Raw genomic sequence first — 27,067 nt, 5'->3', positions numbered from 1 at the left:
CAGCTCCTCACATTCTTCACAAAGTCCAGTCTGATGTTTTCAAGATGGGAGGTTCTTGTCTGCCTCAGAATTTAAACTCTGTTCAAAGCAGATCTGTTTTTATACAATGACTTTTATCAATAAATTTAACCAACTTCACAAATGACAGATTTCAGTTTTCACTGAATAGTAGAAAACAGAAATCAGATCACAAAGCAGTGAGACTTCTTATGAAAATCTGATCAGTGTGGATCAATAAAGGCCTGAAACTCTTCCTGAATTCAGAATAAACTGATGACAAACGTAATGAGCTCTTTCATACCAACTGCTGCAGAGAAAACAAACCACCAACATGTACAAAGAAGGAGGAAGTGTGATCACACGCGTTGCTCTCATGTCACCAAGTGGAACAATGCAGCGAACGTCTCTTCAGCGGCTGCTCTGTAAGTACAATTTAAACTATGAGACCTTCAGCATGAGGTCAGATAAATGGAGACATAGGAACAGAAGAAGACAGATCCTCATCAGGACATTTGCTGATCAAACTGAAGCTAAAGGTGAAACCTGAACAGGAAAAAGCTCTTTGTTCTCTGACCAACATTAGAACTCACAGGCTCTGATCCCTGAACAGAAAAGTTAGAGAATCATTTGTCACTTTCAGCCCACGTGGAGTCAAATGCACATTTTTATCTAAACTGTCTCATTCAGCAGCTTCAAACAAGTCCAAACTTTATGTCCATATTATTTTACAGTCTCACTTAAAATGTGATGCTGCTCTTTGTTCTTTGTGTCTCTTTGACATTTTGTAGAGTAACAGAAATGTTTATGACGAGTATGAAACATAAACTAATGTTAAATAAAGAAGCCAACTAAAAATCATGATCATCAAAATCATCGTCCATGTAATGTCTGCTCGTTTGAGACAGTGATATATTTATGGCTCTGTATGAATATTTTAGCTATTATTCACTTTATGTTGTTTTTCTTAAATAAATATGTGTATAATTCATATTATTCCTATTATTGTGATAATTGAAGTGTTTCTCCTCTGAATTCGACTCGTCTCATTTGTCCAGTTCAAACCATCCTGACTCTTTTGTCTCTTTAGTTGTTATCTCTCTGTTTTGCTTCACAACAAACCAAGGTCAGTAAACTTCTTCTCTGATCATCTGAAGCTCTTAAATATAAATATATCTTCAATTTATATATATATTATGCATATATATATATTAGTCACCCGGTCCTGGTTAATCATTTTCAGCCTAAGACAAAGTTTCCACAGTCCAATACAAATTTTTTATTGCTGCCTATAGTTGTCATTTGCTGGCATCACGTTCCAGTAACATTTCAGTATCTATCTATCTAATGCATTATTTATTTATTATCTTTGTAGTATTTCAGTTAAATATTATTAAATTACCATATTCTGTTTCTTAACATTTTATGCAGCACCTGAACATTTTTGTAAACAAAGTGTTATATTATAGAACATTATGTTTTGCTCAGAATGAATTCAATCTTTCTCCAGCTCGTCTGACTGTGAGTCCCAGCTTCTCTCAGCTGTTTAAAGATGATTCTGTCTCTCTGAGCTGTGAGGAGGACGACAGCTCTGCTGGATGGACACTGAGGAGAAACACAAGCAGAGACACCAGGAGTCAGTGTGACATCTGGGGAAAACAAACTGGATCTTCTTGTAACATCAGCACCATCATCCTATGGGACAGTGGAGTTTACTGGTGTGAGTCCAGAGACGGATCAACCAGTAACAGCATCAACATCACTGTCACTGGTAAGATCAGACTGTGGAGTTAGTGTTGATGAAGCTGTGTGGAAATGGATGAAATGCTGTAGTTTGTCTCTGTGTTGAGGTGGAGCAGTGATCCTGCAGAGTCCTGTCCTCCCTGTGATGGAGGGACATGATGTCTCTCTGCACTGTCAAACAAAGAGGCCTCCCTCCAAGCTCCCAGCTGATTTCTATAAAGATGGCTCCCTCATCAGGACTGAGCCTACAGGTCACATGACCATCCACCATGTTACCAAGTCTGATGAAGGCCTCTACATGTGTCACATCAGCAGTCATGGAGAGTCTCCACCCAGCTGGATCTACGTCACAGGTCAGGAGCTTCACTTTGATTTCAACACTTATTTCATCCACATGTTCACCTGAACAGGTGATTCTCTCTACAGGTAAAACTACAACAACACTTCCTGTCTCCACCTCCCTCCAACTTCGGTTCATTCTGCTCCTCCACCTGGTGGTGTTCTGTCCATACTTCATCTCCACTGTCCTCATGGTGTCTCTATATGGACACAGACCCACAGGTAACACTCATCAACCACAATTGTCTCTAACAGAACTTTTCATTTTTTAACTGTTGATACATTTACTTTACTTCTACTTTCTTTCCTCTAATGACTGTAGGAAATCATCTGCCCGTCTCCATGGTGACAACCTCGCCCACCCCAACTGAGCAGGGATTGGCTGATGACTATGATGATGTCATCACTGGAGTCACCACGCAGCATCACTTCTGAACTGATCCACTGTGATCAATGAGCTGATCCCAGTTCTCAAACAGAGCTGATTGTTCCTCGATCCTCACTCACACCTCAAGTTGTTCAGTCCTGCACGTTGAAGGACGTCCCAAAGCCTTTAGAGGTTCAGACTTGGGTTTTAGGCTTCAGCTTAGCTGTTTGTGTTTGGGCCTCACGACATGCAGGGACTGATTTCATTTGTTCTCTTTTTAATAAAAGTTCTAAAACACTGTTAACGGTGAGAAGCTTCGACGATCAGTTACTACACAAGCTACATTAAGACTGGACAACAGTGTCATCAAAGTCCACATCTCACAGGTACAAGTGCAGGAAGCCACAGGTCCACTACTATACAAAAATGGTGTGTATTTTATTTTGCAGAGACTGATCCAGCTGCAGTTTACTCAACAGTGAGGACAGAAGATGTCAGTTATAAACAGATAGTCATTAAAAACATCAAAGCAAAGAAAAAGCTACAGCTGTTTTCTCTGTCTTTGTCCTGGTCTAACACTAAAGAAGCAAAGTGTACAAACATACAACTAGTTAATAGAGTTAGTTAATGCCAAAAGAGTAATGAGAGAAATCATGTTTGATTTACATTTTGTATATACATGTGTATTGATTAAACAGAAAAACAACAGAAACATTTTGTTGATTTTAGTAAAACAATGAACTGATGCTGTGGAGGTTTGTCATGAGTGTGATCTTCTGTGGTTAATGACACTGTTTGTTTGGTACCTTGTTGATATGTTAAAGATAATAGCAGCGAGCAGCTCTGTCGTCCACTTTCCTGTTTGTGATTCACACCCTCCAAACCTATATTTGCTCTTTGCTGTTTCACAGCAGAGGTGTGAAGAACAAAACTGGTAGCAGTCATGATCTCAGAATCAGGAAATAGGAAAATAATGTGTTATTATTTTTAAATAAAAGGTGAAATCATTCACCTTGGAGATGTGGTCACAGGCAGCAGCTCAAATAAACACAAAGCTTCAGAGAAGAAACACTGCACATTCTACTTTGTGATAAGTTATGATGAACCAGTCTGTGGGAGACAACAGGGTGATGGTTAGTGACTGATTCTCAAAACCAGCTACTGTTAATTCACTTCTTATTAAATACATTATAAAAGCAAATGTTTTGTCCAATAAACTTTGTTTTTAATCATCATTGTCTCACGCTGTCTAAACTGTGTGTTTGTGCTCAGAGCTTCCAGCCCAGACAGAGGACGTCTACTCTGCACTGAGGTCGACCTTTACACCTTCACACCAGTAAAACCACTGAGGACAAGCTGCACCTTTAACTGGTCCTCAGAGTCCATCAGACAGTAGAACTTTATTTTTAGATGCTGTGTGTCTTTCAGTGTCTCTTCAGTTCAAACAGCAACGTGTCCTCTTCTGCAGGATCAATAAACTTTAGACTCATTTTTGTCTCGTGTGGTTCTGTGGCTTTCATGCAATTGTCAGTTGGAAAATTTGACTTGTTCTCTTTTGTTTGTGGTTGACACATTCACACCTCTTCAGTGCAGAAAACCATGGACTAAAAACAGACTGAACTGTTGTTGGTGGTTGGCTGAGAAAAACTAATGACTTTAATTTAATTTTCTCCAGGACTGTTTAAAGTTCACAATCTGAACTGCGTCTGTCTATCACAGTTTCATTTAGTAGAAAACTATAAAAGTTCAAAAGCTATTTGAGTTTGCAATTTGAGACTTGACTTGTAATTAGTGACATAGAAAAGCAGCAAATTGTCTCATATAAGACGATGAAACAGTTGCAACTTGTGGCATTTTTAACCAAAATGTTGAATAATTGATGTTTAATAATGTAAAGTGCAGAGCAGTAAAAGTGAAATATTTCTCTCTAAAATGTTGAAGATAAAGCTGATAGATGTGAAGTTTGTACTTATGTGCAGTAGAACATGTGACTTTCCACTGACTCACTGATGCTAAATTGACCAATTTTCTTGATCTGGATCTAAATAAGCTGCATTTCACCTGATGAAGGTGAACTGAAGACAAATCCTCTAAGAAAGAACAGGAAGTGGAACAGATGTGAAGTGTTTGCATTTCTTACACAGTTGGTCCAATATTTTTAAGCAAACTCTATAATTAAAGTTGACAGTCTGTATTAAGTCCTCTTGTTTTTAATCAGTGGGACTGATCTGTACGTGAATCAGTGTCTCTGTTCATGTGGCTTTTTCACATGTAACCAACACATTACACAACTGTAAGACTCTGTCTTCATGGACTTGTTGTCCCACGTTGAATCCACCAGGTGTCACTGTGCTGCTGAGCTTAGTTCAAACCTGCAGAGTAGATCCAGTGTTTCCTTCATGTTTCTTTTCCTGCTGCTTCCACCTGTTCCAGTCAGTGAAGATGGTTGGATTGGACGTTTGAAGCCAAAAACAGATTATGGAGAATCCTCTGAGATACAGGAATGAGACAAGCTGAGGGAAATTCTGCGTAACTGGCCACAGAGGAAAACCACTGAATAAATGATATTTTGTTCAACCAGTTTAAAAATATATATATATATTTTTTTTTGTAAATAATGTTCCTGTTGTTCCAGGAACTAAAACATCCACTGATTTCCAGTAGGATTCACTGTCCAAGTCATTAACAGCAGTTGTTCTCTGATCAAAACTTCTGTTCCACATGGAAACAACAGCTCTGAATCCATTTGACCCAATGTGTTTATCCTGACTCACAGATGGCATGTGTTTTTGATGCACAAGCATTTACACTGCGTCTCTAGCTGTGGTCATTTCTACTAGATGAGCGTGTAATGTTTCACTTCCTGTATTTTCCCCTGCAGCCCTTCACCTGAATACACCTCTGTGCTCACTGTGAGACTTTGCCCTCTGCTGTTGAAACTCAGCAACTGCAGCAACACAAAATCCAGTTGACAGGATACAGGTGATTTTCACGACCTGGTTACACATGCAAACACACTCAACCCACTGTACATCCTGAACCACACAGTTCCTCTGACTGATGCCTCCACTCATCCACTGTAGTACAGAGGATAACAGAGCTTATTCAAAGTTAAACAAGGGCCAAGAAGAGCTTCACAATTCTATTTAGTCATTTAATACATTTATCCAAAGTGAGTTAAAGTCAAAACAGGAGCAACTTGTGTTTCATTGTCTTGATCAAAAACACCTGTGGATCAGAGGAGATGTTCAGTCAGCTTTATCTCCTGAATCACAGTTACCCACAACATTGTCATAATAAGTTTAAAGCTGAATAAAATAAAGTTAAATGAATTAAAATGATATAATGAAATAAAGAACATAAAAAGAAAAAAAATGTACTCTGAAAAAAACAATTTACTCTGGCAAGTACAAGTATTAAAAGTAGAAGTACTCAACCAATGTTTTCTCCCTGTTTCTTTCTGTGGAGCAGTGCTGCCTTGTGTTTTCTTTTTCTTTTTTGGGGGGGGGTGGGGGCTTCAATTTAATGGTAATACACATAAATGATGGGTTGAAGCTGTATGTGGTTCTCTTGTAGCAATATTTTGTTATATGCACCAGCAGAAGTCATATAGGACACCACCTGCTGGAGGGGGAGCTGCTACATGCCCTCAAACATAATAGTAATATTAAAAAAAATAATAGTAATAATAATAGTAATAATCGTGTGGTGTATGGGGCGCAAGTGTTCTCCCTTCCGCCTGCCATTTTGAACTGTTCATTGACGTTAGCTTGCTAGCACCCAAGCTAGCCGTTTAGTTAAGTCAGATAGGATTAGCCTTAGCTTTAGCTTCACCGCCTCCCACAGTTAGCTCCCATAAACCGTGGGTTGCTACAATACCATGCTATAATACTAAGCTGAAATAAACTCTGTTTTTATTTATTTTATAACATTTTTTTTTCTCAGAGCAGTTACACCAAGAACTCACATATCTCTGCTTTACATCTTTCTGAGCACATGGCACCAAGATGAAGACGTTCAGTTAAGAAAACATTTGAAGAGCTGCTCATTCTATTATTTGATCGACTCTGACACCACATTCAATGATCCCATTTGAAGACACATTGAAATAGACCGTAAATCTGGGTTTTTTCACTCCTGTGCAGTGAATGCAGGTCTCTGTAGACAGAACAAACTCAGCACAACAAACCAAAGAGTAAAATTACTGAGTACAGACTCACTTTGAACACTGCTAATATGTCAAATGAGTCTTTTAATTAAGGATACAGATGAAGTGACTGACACCTACCTGCACCTGGTGCATTGCTTGTGACTTGTTTTTACAAAACAATTGTAACATGTAATGCAACTGTAATTTATAATGTAGTGGAGTAAAAAGTACAGATATTTGCTCTTAGATGTAGTGAGTAAAATCTAAAGTAGCCATAAGTAAATCTACATAAGTTAAGTACAGATATGTGAAAAATGTAGTTAGATACAGAAGCAGGAGACAAACTTTCAAGACTTTAATGATCTGATTTTCCAGCTGCTGCTGGTCACAATACCAACAGAAGACAGAAGGACACAGTGGATACTGCTCTGAGACACCTACTCATGTCTCCACTGGGGGTTTCTCCTCCTCCTCCTTTTCCTTCAGTATCTCTTAAGGTTCAGGAGTTAAATCTTGGAGCTCAGGATCAGCTGCTTCATCACCTCCTGCTGATGAAGCAGCTGATCCTGAGCTCCAAGATTTAACTGATAAATGATAAATTGTTTGATGGTAAATCTGCTTTTTGAGCCTTTTGTATATTATAAAGATAATAAAACTAAAAGCAACAACTGCAGCAAGAAGCAGTGTAACAACTGACATTACACCTATGAGTCTAAATGATTTATCATTGTCTCCTCCATCCTCGTCTCCACCTGTAAGAAGACAATGAGATGTGAGGTGTCAGGTAGGTGATGAATCCATTTCCTCTTCAAACTCCTGTCAGACATTATCTACTGCACTTTGATCCCATCACTCATAGCAGCTGTTTGCTACAAAGTCTCATCAGCAACATCTTTAGAAAACACAAACACCTGATCTGTGATGGTTCACTCTCACATCAACAACCAGGAAGCAGCTTCACCTCTGACCCACACACACACTCACACTCACCTGAGTTGACAACTGTCAGGATGATGTTGCTGATGAGCTGAGGTGGTGGTTGTATGTTGTTGTTTCTAACACAACACTCATATGTTCCAGCATCATTGATGTTGACGTTCTTCAGAATCACAGAAACGTCTCCGTCCTTCATCTCTTTATCTCACAGCTCCACTTGACCATGAAAAGATGGATACTGGATACGTCTTCCTCCAGGTCCTTTCTCCTCCACTCTAACAGTTCAATGTCTCCACCTCTGTGATCCAGACACTGAAGTGTAACATCATCTCCAGTCTTCACTGTGATCTGTTGTTGGTCTGAACAAAAACCATAAAATCCAGATTAAAACACAAAGTAAACATCAGTAAAACAGTTGATGAGGTCAAATTCTCACAGCTCTAAAGTCTAACTTGGATCAGTCCAGTTTGTTGACATGATTAAATTCAACTTCAATTTAACTTTATTTACATAGCACCAATTCACAACAAAGTCATCTCAAGGCACTTTACAGAATTAAATCAAGACTATAAAGATGTATAGAGAAAACCCAACAATTCCCCCTTGAACAAGCACTAGGCAACAGTGGAGAGGAAAAACTCCCTTTAACGGAAGAAACCTCCAGCAGAACCAGGCTCAGGGTGGACGGCCATCTGCCTTGACCGGTTGGGGTGAGTGGAAAGTGAAGGGAGAAAAGAAAAGAGCAACAAAAGCAAGAAAACATTTGGCAGGTTGGTAGGACCAGTAGCTGCACGCTGGAAAACATACAGCTCCAAAGGCGGGGACACGTGCAGAAAGGGACAGAGAGAGGGGGATATGGAGGGTGGGTTCCCCAGCAGTCTAAGCCTATAGCAGCATAACTATAACTAACTATATGCTTTATCAAAGAGGAAGGTTTTAAGCCTAGACTTAAAAGTAGAGAGAGTGTCTGCTTCTCGAATCTGAACTGGGAGCTGGTTCCACAAGAGAGGAGCTTGATAGCTAAAGGCTCTACCTCCCATTCTACCTTTGGAAATTCTGGGAACCACAAGTAGGCCTGCATTCTGAGAGCGAAGTGGTCTACTGGGATGATATGGTGCTATGAGGTCTTCTATATATGATGGAGCCTGACCATTCAGAGCTTTATATGTAAGAAACAGGGTTTTAAATTCTATTCTAGATTTAATGGGAAACCGATGGAGAGAAGGTGATGAAGGAGAAATATGATCTCTCTTGCTTCAGTTTTGATGAATTTCAGTTTAAGGTAGTTTCAATAGCTTTACTTCCTGTTCATGGCTTTTGTTTTGTGGCCCCTCAGCCCTGCTTCTTGCGTTTAGTGTTTTTGGTTTCCTCTACCCATTAGTCCTGATGTCTTTCACCTGTGCCCTGCTTATCAACTTGTACAAGAGTAAAGTTATGGTGGCTACTCTCCATTGTGCTGATACATGGTGGTAAAAATGAAATTATTTCACTAAATTTGTTTACAGCATTTTCAGATAAGCATCTGCTGTAGTGGAATTTATCCCTAACTGCTGTATAGTCTGTTATTGTAAATTCAAATGTTATAACAAAAATGGTCAGACAGAAGAGAATGATGAGGAAATACTGTTAAATGATCACTTTCAATGCCATATTTAAGGACCAGGTCTAAGGTTTAACTAAAACAGTGAGTGGGTTTATTTACATTTTGAATTTAATAATGAATTAAACACAGTTACTGTCAGCATCTACATGAATGTTAAAGTCACCCACTATAATGACTTTATCTGTACTAAGCACTAAATTCAATGAAAAACTCTGAATAAATAACTGGAGGACGGTACACGATAACAAATAATTTTCCAGTTTGGGTGTAAGACTCTCAAATGAGTTATAACTATGTTTAGGTCCAGGATTTATTGGTGAGCTTCAGTGGAAGATTGCTGCTACTCCTCCACCTCAGCCTGTGCTTCTAGGAACATGATCATTAATATGACTTGGGGAGGTTGACTCATTGATACTGACATTCTTAATAAATCAATTTGGTGATCATTTATCAAGTCATTTGCCAACATGGATTTAGATGAGAGATCTGATATTTAATAATGCACATTCAATAGTTTTGGGTTTTGTTTTGAATGAGCATTAGTCTTAACTTTTAACATCTACAGTAAGAAATGGAAAATGATTTGGAGGGTGGAGACAAATTGACATTAACATTAAGTTTAACACTCTGAATAAACCCGGATAGTTATGATAGTTTGTCTTAAAAATAAATACACAAATTAATTAAAAAACATAGTGATGCCGTGTCGCAATGTTTTAATGATGTTTTTAACTGAAAGGTGGTGCAGAGTTCACTACTGAATTAATTGCTGCAAACTCTAATTTACATATTAATGTATAAAAAGTATAATCTAATAATTTCTGTTTTTAGTTTTTTACAAAACGATATAAACAAACACCCTGGAAAGGAAAGAAACATAAGAAATATAGGTTTCATTATTAATGTACCAGAGTTGAGACATCTGTGCAGATGTTTGAAAGATGGGATTCAAACTCAGTTTATAACAGATCAGTTTTTTATCCAATGATTTTCATTAATAAAATAACAGTAATCAATACTTCCACATGAACATGAAGACAGAAGTCAGACAGCAGGTGTCACCATTTGTCTAATGTCTTGTTTGTCTCGTGTGGTTCTGACGGTTTCATACTGTTGTCAGATGGAAAAGTTGACTTGTTCCTTCTGGTTTGTGGTTGACACATTCACATCTCCCTGCAGTGCAGAAAACCACAGACCAACACACACACACACACAAACACCGTCTCTACAACAGTTAATGAGTATTTTCTGAGGCAGCAGATATAAAATACTTTTAAATACTTCTAAAGTCGCTTCCATACGTTGAGAGGTGAAAGTGAAAGAGCTTCTAAAACTTAAAGAGAATCCAGCTATTGCTTCCTGGACATGTTGACCAGGTAGTCTCCTTAGTGTCACCTGGTCCAGAAAGACCCAATGCAGATCAGCTACACGGGCTTTAGAAGTCAGAAATATCATGTGAAATACACTAAGGTCAGTCTTAAGTGAGTCTTGTCTGTTTCATTGTCCTGTTTGTGTGAAAACGGTTTAGTTTTCACTGCTGACTGTGTCACAGCTGGAGGACACTTTCACCCTACAGTAGCTCTGTCACAGTGGGAAAGTGTCTGCATGAACGTCCTTCTCTCACGTTCTTTTTTCCAGGTCATCACAAGAAGTTTAAAACGCTGGGGAACAGATTTCTGCACCTTTTAGTTGAATTCAACACGGAACAACTTTCACAAATGACATTAATAACTTGCACCAACCACCACAAGGCTTTTTTGGTGTAAGAAATAATTCAGCTTTACCAAAACTGAATGTAGACAAAGACATGTTTCTGGTTTATTTTGGACTTTAACTGGACTATCAGCAACATCAATACCAGCATTTGGATGAGAATATTTACCTGTAGGCTGCACTTCTGCTCTTTACTTCACAATGACTGCGTTTACAGGGATTAAGAAACCAGGTTTCCATCCGTCTTTCTCCGTAGGTGTAACAAAAAGCTGCAGACAGGAACATGCACCTGAGTGAAAGAATGAATGAACAGAGAGATTATTAATGCCTCATTATTAACACAAAGTCATGAAGTCAGACACAAAATGTGACTAACACAAAGTTCCTCAGCTGCATTAGACACGAACACACACATATGCTCGAGTCACACACACACTTAAGTAAAATGTAGATAATGTGCTTAGTGCTTTTACTTAAGAAAAATATTTTGAGTATTGAGTTTGTGTACTTCTAGTTAAGAAATGGTGAAAGTACAGAGGTGGTAGAAGAAGTAGAATCATTTTTTCTTACATTTACATTTACATTTACATTTATTCATTTAGCAGACGCTTTTATCCAAAGCGACTTACAAGTGAGGTACAAGGCAGCAAAAATCTAAGTCAAGGAGAAAACATCAAAGCAAAGTCCTATCAGAAAAGTGTTCACAGTTCACGAGATACAAGTGCAAGAGAGCAGAAAGGTTTTTTTTTTTTTTTTTTTTTTTTTTTTTTAAGATTTAAGTGCATAGGAAGATGCGGAAGAGTTCAGTTTTCAGCAGTTTTTTGAATATTGGGAGAGAATCAGCTGAGCATGCGGCGTTTGGTAGCTCGTTCCACCATCGTAGGATCATTGCGCTGAACAGTTTTGCTTGGTGTCTTCTATACGGTGCTGGGACCACCAGACGTCGTTCGTTGGCAGACCGCAGCGGGCGAGAAGGATTGTAGACTTGAATGAGTGAGTTGAGGTAAGCGGGAGCTGTCGAGTTAAAAACCCTGTAAGCAAGAGACAGAGCTTTGAACCTGATGCTAGCAGCAACAGGAAGCCAGTGTAGAGATCTAAAAAGTGGTGTGACATGGGTCTTTTTTGGCTGATTAAAAATGAGGCGAGCTGCTGCATTTTGGATCATCTGCAAGGGTTTGATTGTGGATACTGGTAACCCCATCAACAAAGCGTTGCAGTAATCAAGACGAGATGTGAACAGCACCTGTACAATGAGTTGGGTTGTATATTCCGTGATGTAGGGTCTGATCTTCCTGATGTTGTAAAGAGCAAATCTGCAAGCCCTAGAGACTGAGGAGATGTGGTCCTTAAAGCTCAGTTGGTCGTCGATGATGACCCCCAGATTTTTGGCCGAATTAGTGGGGACAATCACTGTAGATCCAATGTTGATGCTGATGTTGTGTTGCATCAAAGGTCTGGCTGGGAAGACAAGGACTTCAGTCTTAGAGAGGTTGAGTTGAAGGTGTCTCTCACTCATCCAGGCTGAGATGTCTGAGAGACAGGCAGAAATACGCGATGAGACAGTGGAGTCGTCCGGTGGAAAGGACAGGAAGAGCTGTGTGTCATCAGCGTAGCAGTGATAGGAAAGACCATGTGAGTGAATGATGGCACCTAGGGATGAATTATAGATAAAGAGGAGAGGACCAAGAACTGAGCCCTGCGGCACACCGATAGAGAGGCTATGAGAGTGAGAAAGATGCCCCCGCCAGGATACCTTGAAGCTTCGTCCTGATAGGTAAGAACAAAGCCAGTCTAGAGCTGATCCAGAGATGCCCAAGTCAGAGAGTGTGGACAAGAGTATCTGATGGTTCACAGTGTCAAAGGCTGATGATAGATCAAGTAGAATTAAGACAGATGATTGACCTGTGGCTTTTGCAGCTCCAAGATATTCCACAACAGTCAGAAGTGCAGTTTCTGTGGCGTGACCCCTCTTGAAGCCAGACTGGTTGACATTGAGGAGGTTCTTCTTGGAAAGGAAGTCTGAGAGTTGGTTGAAGACTGCTTGTTCCATTGTCTTGGCCAGAAAAGGAAGGAGGGAGACAGGTCTGTAGTTCTCCACTACAGAGGGATCAAGAGAAGGCTTCTTGAGCAGTGGGGTAATCAAGGCCTGCTTGAAAGAGGTTGGAAAAGTCCCTGTTTTGAGAGATGTGTTTATGAATTGTGTAATAGCTGGCATGAGTGCAGGTGCAACTGCTTGAAGAAGAGTGGAAGGGATTGGATACGTCATCCTCAGTCAGAATTGCAAATGATGAGAGCAATGCAGTGTTGGAAGAGTTTAGATGGATGTCATCATCTGGAGGAGAGAACTGTGAGCTGATGGCTGCCACCTTGTTGGTAAAAAATTTGTCAGCAGTGAGAGAGGTAGATGGCGGTGGTGAAGGTGGGTAGATGAGTGATTTAAAAGTGGAGAACAGCTTTCTGGTGTCCGAGGTGTTGCTGAGCTTCTCCTGGTAGTAGTTGATCTTTGCCCTGGTGACACTGTGAGAAAAAGTTCCAAGGAGATTCTTATACTCAGCAAGGGCAGATGGAGTCTTGGATTTGCGCCACTTCCTCTCAGCACTCCTGAGCGTGGTGCGTTGTTCACGGATCCCATCAGTGAGCCACGGATTAGAAGGTGAGAGACGGGCGGGTTTCGAAGACATGGGACAGAGACAATCCAGACATGATGAAAGGGTATTGCAAAGGCTGTCTGTGGCTGCATCTGCATCGCGGATGGAGAGGTCCTGTGTTGGGGGCAGAGTTGCGGAGACCAGCGAGGAGAATCGATCCGGGTTGAGAGACCTGAGGTTGCGCCGGAATGTTACAAGTGTGGGAGGAGATTGCGAAGGTCTCGGGATAAGGACTGTGAGTTGAATGAAGAAATGATCCGATGCTCTTAGATGTATATAAGGAAAAGTCATAATTAAATCTACTTAAATGCAAAAACGTGAAAAAAGTAAAGTGCAAAGTAACAAATTCCTCTGAGCACAAGAAACATTTTATCTGTAATGAATAGAAACAAATCCCAGCTTCTGCTGTCACCTGCATAAACACAGGCCCACTCCTGCTCCACAGAAGCTGCAGTTTGATGAAACATGGAAAATACTGTTACTGACCTCTGCAGGACACTTTCTGTCATTACAACCTTTGATTATTTTATGTTCAATGCAAACATCTGCATCTTTGTCAGTTGGGATCTAAATAAAAGTAAAATGAACTCATTCTAGATACAAAATTACATTTGAAGTAATGTCTGACTGAAACTTGAGTATATTCTGAGTATAATGTTAAGTGAAAACTAAAAGCTCACAAATAAATATGAAGAAGTAACTTTTCAGCCGTTGTCCACCATGTTAATATCTGTGCAAACTGCAGCAGAAGAAACAGCACAGCTGCTGCACCAAACTGCACAGGAAACTGTGGTTTTAATGATCTGACTGTTTTGAAATGAGCTCACATCACAGTGGCACAATGGGAGAAACATGTCTTCAATGTCTGATCTGTAAGTACAACCTGTTCTCTTTATAGCTTTAGTTTGGGACGATTTAAAAATTTGTCTTAGTAACGATAAGACATTTAAGGTGGAATTACTCCAAAGAGTGTGGGCAATATTTACAAGGGTCTTGGTTTTCAGAATGATGTGCAGCATCTGTTAGTGAATCATTTGTTAGCTGAACATCAGCAACACATTCATGTGGAGAAAAGCACAATGAAGTCAGGTTAAAGCAGAAAGACACTTTTACTGTGGACTCCACTCGGGTACTTTTCTCTTTTCATGTCTGACACAAGTAAAACCTTAAATATCATTTCTATGTAGTTGTGATGTCACTGCTGAGCTGCTCAACAAACCAAGGTTAGTAAATGTTTTCTATCACAGTCTGAATCTAGTAATTGTGTCTGAGAGACAAGAGAGTGTGGAGGACACATCTGGACATCAGACTGATGGTGAGACAAAGGCACGATGCCTGAAATGTCTCAGTGGCTTCAGTTTCTACACAAAGATTTTCAACATTTGGCTTCAGCCTTTATGGGGATTTTCCAGAGGCCGTTTATTGTTTTTTAAATGTCTCATTCCCCCACAGCTCGTCTGTCTGTGAGTCCCAGCAGCTCCCAGTTTTTTAGTTGGAAGTCTTTTTCTTTGAGCTGCGAGGAGGATGACAGCTCTGCAGGATGGACACTGAGGAGGAACACAACTGAAGAAGACAGAACGGAGTGTGGGAAGAAATGGGGGAAACCAGCTGGTTCTTCCTGTAACATCAGTGTAACAGCTTCATGGGACAGTGGAGTTTACTGGTGTGAGTCCAGAGAGGGATCAACCAGTAACAGCATCACCATCACTGTCACTGGTAAGATCAGACTGTGGAGTTAGTGTTGATGAAGCTGTGTGGAAATGGATGAAATGCTGTAGTTTGTCTCTGTGTTGAGGTGGAGCAGTGATCCTGCAGAGTCCTGTCCTCCCTGTGATGGAGGGACATGATGTCTCTCTGCACTGTCAAACAAAGAGGCCTCCCTCCAAGCTCCCAGCTGATTTCTATAAAGATGGCTCCCTCATCAGGACTGAGCCTACAGGTCACATGACCATCCACCATGTTACCAAGTCTGATGAAGGCCTCTACAAGTGTCACATCAGCAGTCATGGAGAGTCTCCACCCAGCTGGATCTACGTCACAGGTCAGGAGCTTCACTTTGATTTCAACACTTATTTCATCCACATGTTCACCTGAACAGGTGATTCTCTCTACAGAAAAACCTACAACACCACCTCCATCTACCACACCCCTTAAATCAACACCGTCCCCTGCTGCAAGCTCCTTCCATCTCTCATTCATTCTGCTCCTCCACCTGGTGGTGTTCTATCCATACTTCATCTCCACTGTCCTTATGGTGTCTTTATATCGACACAGACCCACAGGTAAAACTCATCACTCACAGTTGTCTCTAACAGAACTTTTCATGATTTAACTGTTGATATATTTACTACTTCTCTTTCTTTCCTCCTCTGACTGTAGGAAATCGCCTGCCCGTCTCCATGGTGACAACTTCGCCCACCCCAGCTGAGCAGGGATTGGCTGATGACTATGATGATGTCATCACTGGAGTCACCACGCAGCATCACTTCTAAACTGATCCACTGTGATCAGTGAGCTGATCCCAGTTCCCTGAGCTGATTTTTCCTTGATCCTCACTCACGTCTCAAGTTGTTCCAGTTCTGCACGTTGAAGGACGTCCCAAAGCCTGACAAGGTTCAGACTTGGGTTTTAGGCTTCAGCTTACTGTTTGGTTTGGGGCTTACACCATTTGCGGCTTACAAAGATATAATCAATGATATTTGTAGTTATTTAGTTTATTGCAGCTTATGAGGTGGAAGCTACATATATTAACATGAAAATATCACCTCACAAACAACAGTGAATCATACTGTAACGGCCCAGCAAGTGGGTTAGTGTGGGGGCGGATGCAATCTGCCCCGAGGGAATTATGGGTAAATGTGTTCTGAATAGTTCTGTGCTTTAATTGCTTAAATGTTAAATGTTGTTAAATGATTACGTTACAATTAGTGTTATTAGGTGTGTTCACATGTTTAAGTTTGTCATGTAAAGTGTATGTGTTAGCCGGCACCGTGAGTGAAGGTGATGGGTGTATGAATGGCCCTCACGGTGATCGGCTACTTGTGGGTGTGTTCAAAATAAAGCTTAGCTATCTCTGTTGTGAGAGGTAGCTGTAAAAAGGCAAGAGTTGTGTTGTGATTGCTTATGTCAAACAGCTCGAGGCACTTGGGGTCGTGTGGTGTATGGGGCGCAAGTGTTCTCCCTTCCGCCTGCCATTTTGAACTGTTCGTTGACGTTAGCTTGCTAGCACCCAAGCTAGCCGATTAGATTAGCTAAGTCAGTTAGGGTTAGCCTTAGCTTTAGCTTCACCGCCTCCCACAGTTGGCTCCCATAAACCGTGGGTTGCTACATTGGTGTCAGCAAGTGGGATTTATCGTCTAGTAGACGCCATAATGGAGAGAAGCATAGGCGAGTTAGAGCGTGCAGTCTTAGAGAGCAGCGTGCTGCTGGAGCACCTCAAGCTGGGGGCACGGCGAAAGGCTAGTGTGTGCCGGTTTACACACTGCAACCCTGACCACGGGAGACGCGGACCGTTACCCATAACGCCAGTAAAGCTACCACGTTACAGTGGGCTGACTCCACTGGAACCTTACCTCGCCCAGGTCGAGTTGGCTGCCCTCCATGGGGGATGGAGCGGTGAGGAAACTGCTACTCACCTGGCCCTGGCCCTGGAAGGTCCTGCCTTGCAGGTGCTTGCTGACCTACTTCCAGAGGATCGTCAGGAGCTCCAAGCCATCACTGCCGCTCTCCAACGGCGCTTCGGGCAGAGAACCTCCGTTGAGCAGAGCAGAGAGCAGCTAGCCAGCCGCTACAGACATGACGGGGAGAGCTTGGGGGCTTTCGCGGCTGATGTACAGCTCTACACCCAACGCGGCTACCCCACCTTTCCGGTTGCAGCCCGAGAGGAACTGAGCCTCCACTCCTTTCTGCGGGGGCTAGCACCAGAGCGACTTCGCCAACATGTCCGCCTGTCCACACCCCGCTCACTGGAAGAGGCCCTGAGAGAAGCCGAGCGTGCAGAGGAGGTGTTGGGGGCTGGTTCAGCACCGGGTCGATCCCCAGCCTGGCACAGGCCAGTCAGGGCAGCCAGCCGGGAGGCCGCCGGGGATTGCCTAGAGGGAGAGGTAACCAGCCGGGCCCAGCCAGCTGTCACACGACGGTGACCGAGGGACGATCCCTCCCACCGCTGGGGGGAGCCAGGGCATTTCGCCAGGGACTGCCTAGCCGCGAGCCCTCGCCCCAGAGCTGAGTCACTGACGGGAAACGGATACGGGATGAGGCAGTGAGGGACCCCTCATCCCGCTTCCAACCACTCCTCCAAATAGACTGCCCCACAGTGGGGCGCTGTGGAGCCGCTATGGGGTTGTGCTGCTGGAGAATCCCAGAGACGTCGTGGGAGCTGCACAGCCAGGGCCAGCGCACCCCAGCCGCCTCATCGAGACCATCGCTCTCCAGCCCAGGCCGGGCAAGAGAGGCAACGGAGACGCCGCGGGAGCTGCACCACCAGGGCCAGCGCACTCCAGCAACCTCATCGAGACCATCGCTCTCCAGCCGAGGCCGGGCAAGAGAGGCAACGGAGACGCCGCGGGAGCTGCACCACCAGGGCCAGCGCACCCCAGCCGCCTCATCGAGACCATCGCTCTCCAGCCCAGGCCGGGCAAGAGAGGCAACGGAGATGCCGCGGGAGCCGCACAGCCAGGGCCAGAGTACCCCAACAGCCACCCCCCCGTGCCTATGCTCCTCCCTCTGATGAGACTGCTGCCGCTGTTGCGGAGCTAGCGCAGCGGAGCGGTGGACACCTTGACGCAGCGCAGCGGCAGCAGCTGAACAGGCTGCTGCAGGACTTCGTAGACATTTTTGCTGCCAGGGACGAGGACTGCACTAGGACGGGCCTGGTGCAGCACCACATTGACACTGGCGATGCGCCTCCCATTCGCTTGCGGCCCCATAGACTGCCGTTGGTGAAACGCCAAGCTGCACAGGAAATGATCGAGAGCATGGTGGCCAATGAAATCATCGAGCCCTCGGACAGCCCGTGGGCTGCACCAATGGTGATGGTGCAAAAAAAAAACGGGAAAATGGCGCCCCTGTGTGGATTATAGGCGTTTAAATGCAGTAACCAAGAAAGACTCTTACCCGCTGCCCCGCATCGACGATGCCCTGGACTATGTTGCTGGATCCTGTTGGTTCAGCTCTTTGGACTTGCGTAGCGGGTACTGCCAAGTAGAGCTGGCACCAGAGGCCCGCTCAAAGACTGCTTTCACCATCGGGCAAGGACTGTGGCAGTTTAAAGTAATGCCTTTTGGACTTTGCAATGCCCCTGCCACCTTTGAACGGTTGATGGAGCGTGTTCTTAAGGACATTCCACGGAGCCGCTGTGTTGTCTACCTGGACGACCTGCTGGTGCACGCCAAGGGCTTCGAGGACGCCATCAATAACCTTGCAGGCGTGTTCATGGCCATTCGTCAGGCTGGACTGCGGCTTAACCCAGCGAAATGCCACTGGCTGGCGAGAGAGACTCAGTTTCTGGGTCACGTGGTCAACGAGCATGGGGTGACCACGGACCGGGCCAAGGTGGCTGCAATTAAAGAGTGGCCCCAGCCAACCACCACCAGTGAGCTGAGGAGTTTCCTTGGCCTAGCCTCCTATTACCGGAGGTTTGTTAAAGACTTTGCCACCATTGCCAGTCCCCTCCACCGAGTGACTGAGAAGGGCCGGTGGTTCGAGTGGTCTGAGGCCTGCTCAAGGGCTTTCCAACGTTTGAAGGTGGACCTCTCGGAGGCTCCTGTCTTGGCGTACCCCAACCCCCAGCAGCCGTTCATTGTGGACACAGATGCCAGTGGAGTGGGAATTGGAGTGGTACTCTCTCAAGGGGGGGAGACAGGAGAACGAGTGGTGGCCTACTACAGCTGCAGTCTGAGCCGCCCTGAACGCAATTATTGTGTGACTAGGCGGGAACTGTTGGCGGTGGTCCTGGCTGTAAGACACTTTAGACCATATCTCCTTGGCACCAGGTTCACTTTGAGGACCGACCACGCCTCTCTCACCTGGCTGCTTAACTTCAAGCAGCCCGAGGGCCAGGTGGCAAGGTGGCTGGAGATCCTCCAGGAGTATGACTTTGATATCCAGCACCGGCCAGGGCGACAGCATGGCAATGCTGATGCCCTCTCACGACGCCCCTGTCTTCTGGACGAGTGCTGCTACTGTCGCCGCCATGAGGAACGAGAGCTGGGGCCATCAGCAGCTGCAGTCACCACCAGGGAGGGAGAGCCGTTCAGCAGAGAACAGCTGCAGCAGCATCAGGAGATGGATCCGGTGCTGGCTGAGGTTCGGAGCTGGCTACAGACTCAACAACGACCGGAATGGCCGGCCATTTCAGCCAGAGGGTCAGAGATCAAACTGCTTCACTCACAGTGGGGCAGCCTGGAGCTCTGTGACGGTATCCTCTACCGGCGGTGGCGGGCACCAGGTGGGGGGGTTGACTCGGACCACACCACTCCACCCTCAGAGCGATGGACTGGTGGAGCGGTTTAATCGCACCCTCGCAACTCAGCTTTCCATTCTAACCAGCCGGCATCAGAAGGACTGGGACCAGCACCTACCCCTGGTCCTGTGGGCTTACCGGACTGCTGTCCAGGAGTCCAGCCAATGTACCCCAGCCACACTGATGTTTGGGAGGGAGCTCCGGACACCAGGGGACTTGGTTTTTGGGCCACCCCCGGAGCCTGAAATTACGGGGGGCCCAGAGTTGGATTACCTCAGGCGGCTCAAGGAGCGCCTTAGTGTGGTCCATCAGCTGGCTCGGGAATCCCAAGGGGATGCTGGGGCTCGACAAAAGCGGGCATATGATGGACAGTGCCATGGACACCCTTTTGCAGTTGGGGACAATGTCTGGGTGTACTGCCCTGTGAGGAAGCGGGGGCTCTCGCCAAAACTCACCAGCCACTGGCAGGGGCCCGGAGAGATCCTGGACCGGATCTCTGAGGTGGTGTATCGGGTTCGCATGCCGGGAAGGGGGCGGAGGGTGGTGCTGCACAGGGATCGGCTGGCGCCATATCATCCTCTGGCTCCGAATCCGGTGACAGAACCGGAGGACAGTCTTTTGTCGGCCACTCCCAGTGCCAGCATGAACAATGGTGGACTTGGGGCTGAGCCTGGTACGGTGAGTGGGCCGCTGCAAAGACCGGCGCGTGCTCGACGTCTGCCGGGACAGTTGAGAGACTTTGTTGTGGGACTGAGTGACTGAGGGTTGTGGGGACACTGAACCCTCTTGGGGGGGGGCAGTGTAACGGCCCAGCAAGTGGGTTAGTGTGGGGGCGGATGCAATCCGCCCCGAGGGAATTATGGGTAAATGTGTTCTTAATAGTTCTGTGCTTTAATTGCTTAAATGTTAAATGTTGTTAAATGATTACGTTACAGTTAGTGTTATTAGGTGTGTTCACATGTTTAGGTTTGTCATGTAAAGTGTATGTGTTAGCCGGCACCGTGAGTGAAGGTGATGACTTGTGGGTGTGTTCAAGTACAAGTGAAGTATGTTAAACTACCAAAAGTACTTGATGTACTGTGTGATTCTCACTGACATTTGTAGAATAAACATAATCATGCATCAACTTGCTTTTGTTACTGTAAATGTTTTAGGGAAAACACAAACAAGCCGCAGGGACTTTTAGCTGACATCGAACATCACATAAATATATTTCTACCCTTAATTCAGGCTTTATGGTGCAAAGTTAGAGGCAGTGCAGTGTAACGAGGTTGAACCAGCATCTTGTCTGAGAAAGTCTGTGTACAAACTCCAGACAATAAATCAATTAACACTGGACTTTCCTGTGGTATCACCCAGTTAAAATAAATAGAATGAAAGAATATTCGTAAAACCCAAAGAACTAGAACCCTAATCTATTATTTTATTAATGGCTTTAAGTGTTTTAATTCTACTCCGTTCAGTTAAAGGCCATTTTCAAAATGAATCACATTGTCCACAATCACCATACAGATTCTAAATCCAAAAACTGGGTGAGCTGTCAGACGTTTTGCTATTTTGATCTTCTTGTTGGTTCTAGTCGGTAACTAGGTCATTTCTTTAACTTGCTCAGGCACCAAAATGGTTAGAGCCGGCTCTTCCTCAGTGACATAGACGTTTGTGTAACATCATACAAAATTTTGGTTTAGAAACGTGTAGAAAGATTTATTATCTCAGCAGGAGAATTTGACAAAACCTACAAGCTACTGCTCCCACTTCAATCTACCAACGAGTTTTCATCACAGAAGCCGATTCTGCCTCCTGCTGGTGAAGGCAGGTAATGTGTAACTGAACACAAGAATTGTGACAGAATATCAATCAGAAACTGTTAAACTAAAGAGATTAGATCAGTTAAGATCACAACAAGTCAACAGGACAAACCCACATATAGAGGTCGGGGTCACGCGCTTGTTTTTATGTTTAAACAAGGTAACAATAAAACTTCTACCACACTGATCAGTCGTGTTATTTAACTGTGTCTTTTTTCTGTAACAAGTAACAATAATATCAGTAATAACAATATTTGTAAAAACTGTTTCATCATGGTTTAACATTTATTAAATCCATACATATGTAACACCATGAAGAAGTCGACCACTGGATGTCGCCATTTTGACTTTATTGTACAGATGCTAAAATGTTATTTTATTTATGTGATTTAGTGCTTGAAAAAACTTCCACCATCACTGACAGTGTTTGTCATTGTTACCTCAGTCTCTCCAGGCCTCTCAGAGCTGGTTTCAGTTCTTCCTAACTACCTAGTTAGGTTTTTTGTACCTTGTTGATGAATATGGGACCAATATAGCAACAATACAACAGCAGCAGCTAATGATACTTCTAGAAAACTGCAGTGAATTACAGTGAGCAGCCGTAAATTACAGGATCAGCATGGATGGATGAACATGGCAGCACAGTAGTGGAGTGGTTAGTGCTGTGAATGTCTCTCTGTGTTGGCCCTGAGACAGACTGGATTAAAGATGATGGATGGACAATCAACCTCATGTTCAGACCTAAAACAAGAGACAGGCCAAGAACCTCGTCTACCTTCAGTAAAGGTTATATGTACTTTTGCAGGTTTAAACTCATCTACCTGCTGTTGTGTGCAGTGAGCTGTGGTTTGCCTGTTACCAACATGTATGTTGTGTGTCCTGAGTTAAAATATGTCATCTTGTCTTAATAAAGCTGAGCATCTTTGAGGTCATCTGACTTTCTGATTCTGATTCAAAGCCTCCTTTTATATTTCACACAAACTAGAAAGTATTGGTGAGATTTACAGTATTTGCAGTAATTTGCAGAGAGTGATCAGATGGAAGAATGAGACATGGTTTTGTATTAAAGTGCACACTCAGCATTAACCACACACAGGTGCTGTACATCCAAAACTTTATGCAAAGAGCTCATTTTACAGTCAATATAAATGAAGGAGTACAGGGAGGCAATTCCAAAAAAAAGTGTGACACACAAATCCCAGTGAATGAGCCAGTGTTGACAGATGATAACATTTGTGTAATAAAACGTAACAGGTAACAAGACAGGAAGTAAAACAACTACAGACAACAGCAACTGAACAATGAAAAGAATCAAGACTGAGCCTGAAATGAAACTCATGGAATAAACGTCTGTGGACAGTGACTCTGTCATCACTGTGACTCTGTACACAGACATCACCACATGTTGGGTTTCTTCCCAGTCTTTACTGCAGCTGTCTTCATGTCTGATTGTTTTAATAAATGTTAAGTGGACACATACAATATACACATAGATACAAACACACTCAACCCACTGTACCTCCTGAACCACACAGTTCCGCCTGTAGTAAAGAGGATTTTTTAGTTTTTGTCCTTTCGGCTTATCCTGCGAGTTCAGGGTCACCACAGCGATAAACACTAGCGATAATACAATAGTAAAATGCAGTTTACGAGGGATCATTGGCCCCTCCCTGACGCAAACCAGCTCAATTTATACCGGGGGACAGTCCATGAATGACTGCCTTATTAACTGAGCTACAGCCGCCCCCTCACCTTTAATACATTTATCCAAAGTGAGATAAAGTCAAACCAGGAGCAAGTTGTGGTTCAGTGTCTTGATCAAAAACACCTGTGTATCAGAGGAGATGTTCAGTCAGCTTTATCTCCTGAATCACAGTTACCCACAACATTGTCACAATAAGGAAAAAATGAATAAAATAAAGTTAAACTAATTAAAATTAGATATAATAAAATTAAACACATAAAAGTAAACAAAAAACCTGCAACAGTCTTCTCCACTTTCCTGGTAGTCACTTACACGGGGTCACTTACAACAATCAATGCATAAAACCAGTGAGTCCTTCAGGCTTCACGGATTTCTTCCTGCCACTGTAATCAGACTTATGCAGTCTTGGGACTGTATCTACTGTGTTACTCTTGAGTTTAAATAATTACAAATATATATAATATTAGAATTTTTTTGTCCTTTTTGTTTATCCCTTAATTCAGGGTCACCACAGCGGATTTGACCACATGTTGATCTGGCAGTTTTTACGCCAGATGCGCCAGCACGCACAGCTGGGGAGGGGAATGGGCTGTTGGGGGATCAGTAACTTGCCGAGGACGACTGAGCTACAGCTGCCCCTATATACAATATTACAATAATTACAATGATTAAAAAACACAGTATAGCATGTAGCATACTGGAACATTTCATAGACTAATGAGAAATACTATTTCAACAACAGAATCATTTCAAACTGAACTCTTCCGCATCTTCCTATGCACTTAAATCTCTTAATAAAAAAAAAATCCTTTCTGCTTTCTTGCACTTGCATCTCGTGAACACTTTTCTGATAGGACTTTGCTTTGATGTTTTCTCCTTGACTTAGATTTTTGCTGCCTTGTACCTCACTTGTAAGTTGCTTTAGATAAAAGGGTCTGCTAAATGACTAAATGTAAAGGCATTGTACAATATAGAAGTGAAATCTGAAACACACACACACACACAGTCATTAACAGCAGTTGTTCTCTGATCAAAGCTTCTGTTCCACATGGAAACAACAGCTCTGAATCCATTTGACCCACTGTGTTTATCTGACTGCTTCCTGTAGAAATGAACCAAATGTTCATTATTCCTGAGTAAATACCTGATACCCTAAGACCCTCATTGATCCTCTGAACATGTCCTTAACTTTACACTGAGACTATAGTGACATCTACAGTAAGAAATGGAAAATGATTTGGAGGGTGGGGACAAATTGTTTTGCTAAAGAAAAGCTGAACCAAGAGAGTTTCAGAGTTTTTCTTTGTGCTGCAGTAACATTAAGTTTAACACTCTGAATAAACCTGGAGCTGTGTGACACTGAGACACAGTTAACGTGGTTCCTCTTTCTGTTTTTAGAGGCAATGTTTGGACCTACAGCAGATTGTCCACTGAGCCAGCTTACCTTCAGAGACAGACCAGTTCAGGAGACATGTGAGGAGACACACACAGAAGGTCCATTTAGAAGAAGACATCATTTTCTTCTTCTGGCTCCTACTGTGCTGGAAACATAATTTCTTAGTGAAAACAACAAAGATAAAAACTAGTTGGACCTTAGTTTAACATTTTAAATGTTTTAGCTGCTGCGTAAAATTATTCTCCAAACAAGGCTGAGAGTCTTCGGTCTGTACAGGAAGTAACACCCACAACCCCTTCAAAATAAACTTATTAAAATAAAATCTAATAAACCAATAAATACTTTTTATGTAATAACCACCTGCCAGAACATTAATCTCAACCTCAACCACAACCGCTGTTTTCAGGATGTTTTTAATCTAAAGGTCACAGAATTCACAGCTGAGTTTATTGTTGCAAATTCCCTCAGGGTCTGATTTACATATTAATGTATAAAATATAATACAATTTTTTTTCAGTTTGTACTTGTTTATGAAACTATATAAATAAATCTCACAACAAACAAATATTCAAACTGCACAGGGAGATGAAAGAAATATACAAATATAAAGACAAGAAGTCAGTAAGCTCATATTTGTCAGTTTTTCAGCTTTTTCTTCCAGGAAATTCAACAGTTCAGCTACAGTTTGTATTAGAACAGACTTCTAAACTAAACCCATCTATGTTAAAAAACAACGATGATTATTACGACGAAAAGATTACTTTAAATCTTTACTCAAGTACATAACTTTGGTCTGAGTCTGTGCTGACACACACACAGAGAACAACATGATCCCAGCTGCCTCTGCACCCTGAGCTTCATCTACAATCTTATAAAACACACAGGTTCAAATGGGCTTTTTGGTTTAAAGCAGCAGCAAGACACAAGGACGGAGGAGTAAAGACATGTCTCAGTGTCAAAAAACAAACAAAATTCAAACAGTCAATGAGGTCAAATTCAAACAGCTACAAAATCACAACTAATACAATACCAGCTTTATGATGAGTTTTCTCATGTTCTCAGAACAACGTGATGTGGAAAAGTCAGAAGCCAAACAAAAAGACGACGTCATTTAAGACATATTAAAGACACAGTACACAAAATACAACCAGCGGTGCTCACAGCACTGCAGCCACAGGAAAGACAGAGCAGCAGGGTGGAGCAGACTGAGCTCAGTGTAATTCACATCTGGCTGATCCACATTGGGTCTTGCTGGACCAGGTGTGCTGACAGGTGAACCTGGTCAACAAGTCTATGAAAGAACTGCTGGGTTCTCTTTAAGAAGAAAAGGGCATGTCCTACATGTAAAAACTATATTTGTTTAACTATTCACAATTGTCAAAAAGCTTCAATGCAGATGTCTCATTTCTTCACTTACAGTTCAATTAAGATCATTTCATTTGATTTATTTCACTGGGAGCACAGAGATTAAAAAACCCCAGTGGTGTCAATGCAGGGAAAATCATCTCTATGGACATGAACCGTTAAGGAGCTTTAGCTCATTTCAAACATTTCAAACTCAGAGTGGATGCACTAGTCTGGATTCACTTTCCTGTTTTCTTCATCATATCACTACATGGGATGGGTTTAACTACAGGGCTTATTCTGACCTTCCCTGGCTGTTTCTAGCTGGGCTTTAGACTCAGTCTTTAAATATCAGAGAGGGCAATAAGGTAAACACACAGGGAGTGATGCATCTAGCAGATTAGCGGTCCTAAAGTCCACATCTCAGCTGGGTTCATAAAGATGTCATCCTAGTCCTCAGCCACAGGCAGTGTGCAGCTTCACACTCCCATTTCCACACAACATCTCCTCCAAGCAAATTCACAGGAGCTTAATCCAATGTCCTCACCAGCAGTATGCATCCAACATTACAGGTGAAGGAGGTTTAGTGAAGTTGAAGCCATTATTCTCCACAGTTTGTCCCGATCTTGGGAGGTGATCAGTCTCAGTATGTCTGACACAGGTGTAAACAGCCTCATTTCATGTCAGCTTTGGTTTTTCATGCAGGCTTGAAAATAATGTCTCTGTTGTTCACTGTGGAGATCAAACGCAGCATGATCTACTGTCCCTTATCCCAGGAGAGAAGTTGTCCACTCTCTCAGGTTATTGTGGCGTCACATGTTTCAGCATGGACTTTAGGAGTTGGCTCTTCCTTCC

At 43.0% G+C, this 27,067-nt stretch overlaps 3 protein-coding genes across 6 annotated transcripts in view; 2 read left to right on the top strand and 1 right to left on the bottom strand.

The window, feature by feature from the left end:
* LOC137137932 (V-set domain containing T-cell activation inhibitor 1-like) overlaps positions 1 to 27,067 on the bottom strand; it is a 54,410-nt gene that overhangs the window by 11,471 nt on the left and 15,872 nt on the right. The window lies entirely within an intron of this gene.
* LOC137137931 (low affinity immunoglobulin gamma Fc region receptor III-like) lies at positions 154 to 3,926 on the top strand. Of its 3 annotated transcripts, XR_010915856.1 has the most exons (5): positions 154 to 1,768; positions 1,848 to 2,093; positions 2,167 to 2,301; positions 2,402 to 2,832; positions 3,719 to 3,926. XR_010915856.1 is itself a non-coding variant. In XM_067524768.1 (4 exons), the coding sequence occupies exons 1-4, from the start codon at positions 1,423 to 1,425 to the stop codon at positions 2,512 to 2,514; spliced, it is 840 nt and encodes a 279-aa protein (XP_067380869.1). In that variant the 5' UTR covers positions 154 to 1,422; the 3' UTR covers positions 2,515 to 2,889. The 3 variants fall into 3 exon arrangements, 1 of the variants encoding a protein (XP_067380869.1); XM_067524768.1 differs by lacking the exon at positions 3,719 to 3,926 and having other exon boundaries at positions 2,402 to 2,889; XR_010915857.1 differs by lacking the exons at positions 154 to 1,768; positions 2,167 to 2,301; positions 2,402 to 2,832 and having other exon boundaries at positions 1,775 to 2,093; positions 2,896 to 3,926.
* LOC137137928 (Fc receptor-like protein 5) lies at positions 14,323 to 16,543 on the top strand. The gene is made up of 6 exons (XM_067524762.1): positions 14,323 to 14,368; positions 14,684 to 14,719; positions 14,949 to 15,212; positions 15,292 to 15,537; positions 15,611 to 15,778; positions 15,876 to 16,543. Exons 1-6 carry the CDS (start codon positions 14,338 to 14,340, stop codon positions 15,986 to 15,988), a joined length of 858 nt encoding a protein of 285 aa, XP_067380863.1. The 5' UTR covers positions 14,323 to 14,337; the 3' UTR covers positions 15,989 to 16,543.

Source organism: Channa argus, chromosome 12 (genome assembly GCF_033026475.1).
Source record: "Channa argus isolate prfri chromosome 12, Channa argus male v1.0, whole genome shotgun sequence".
NCBI classification, from domain to species: Eukaryota; Metazoa; Chordata; class Actinopteri; order Anabantiformes; family Channidae; genus Channa; species Channa argus.
The sequence above is the reverse complement of the archived record's forward strand: the minus strand, read 5'-3'. Positions and strand labels throughout refer to the sequence as shown.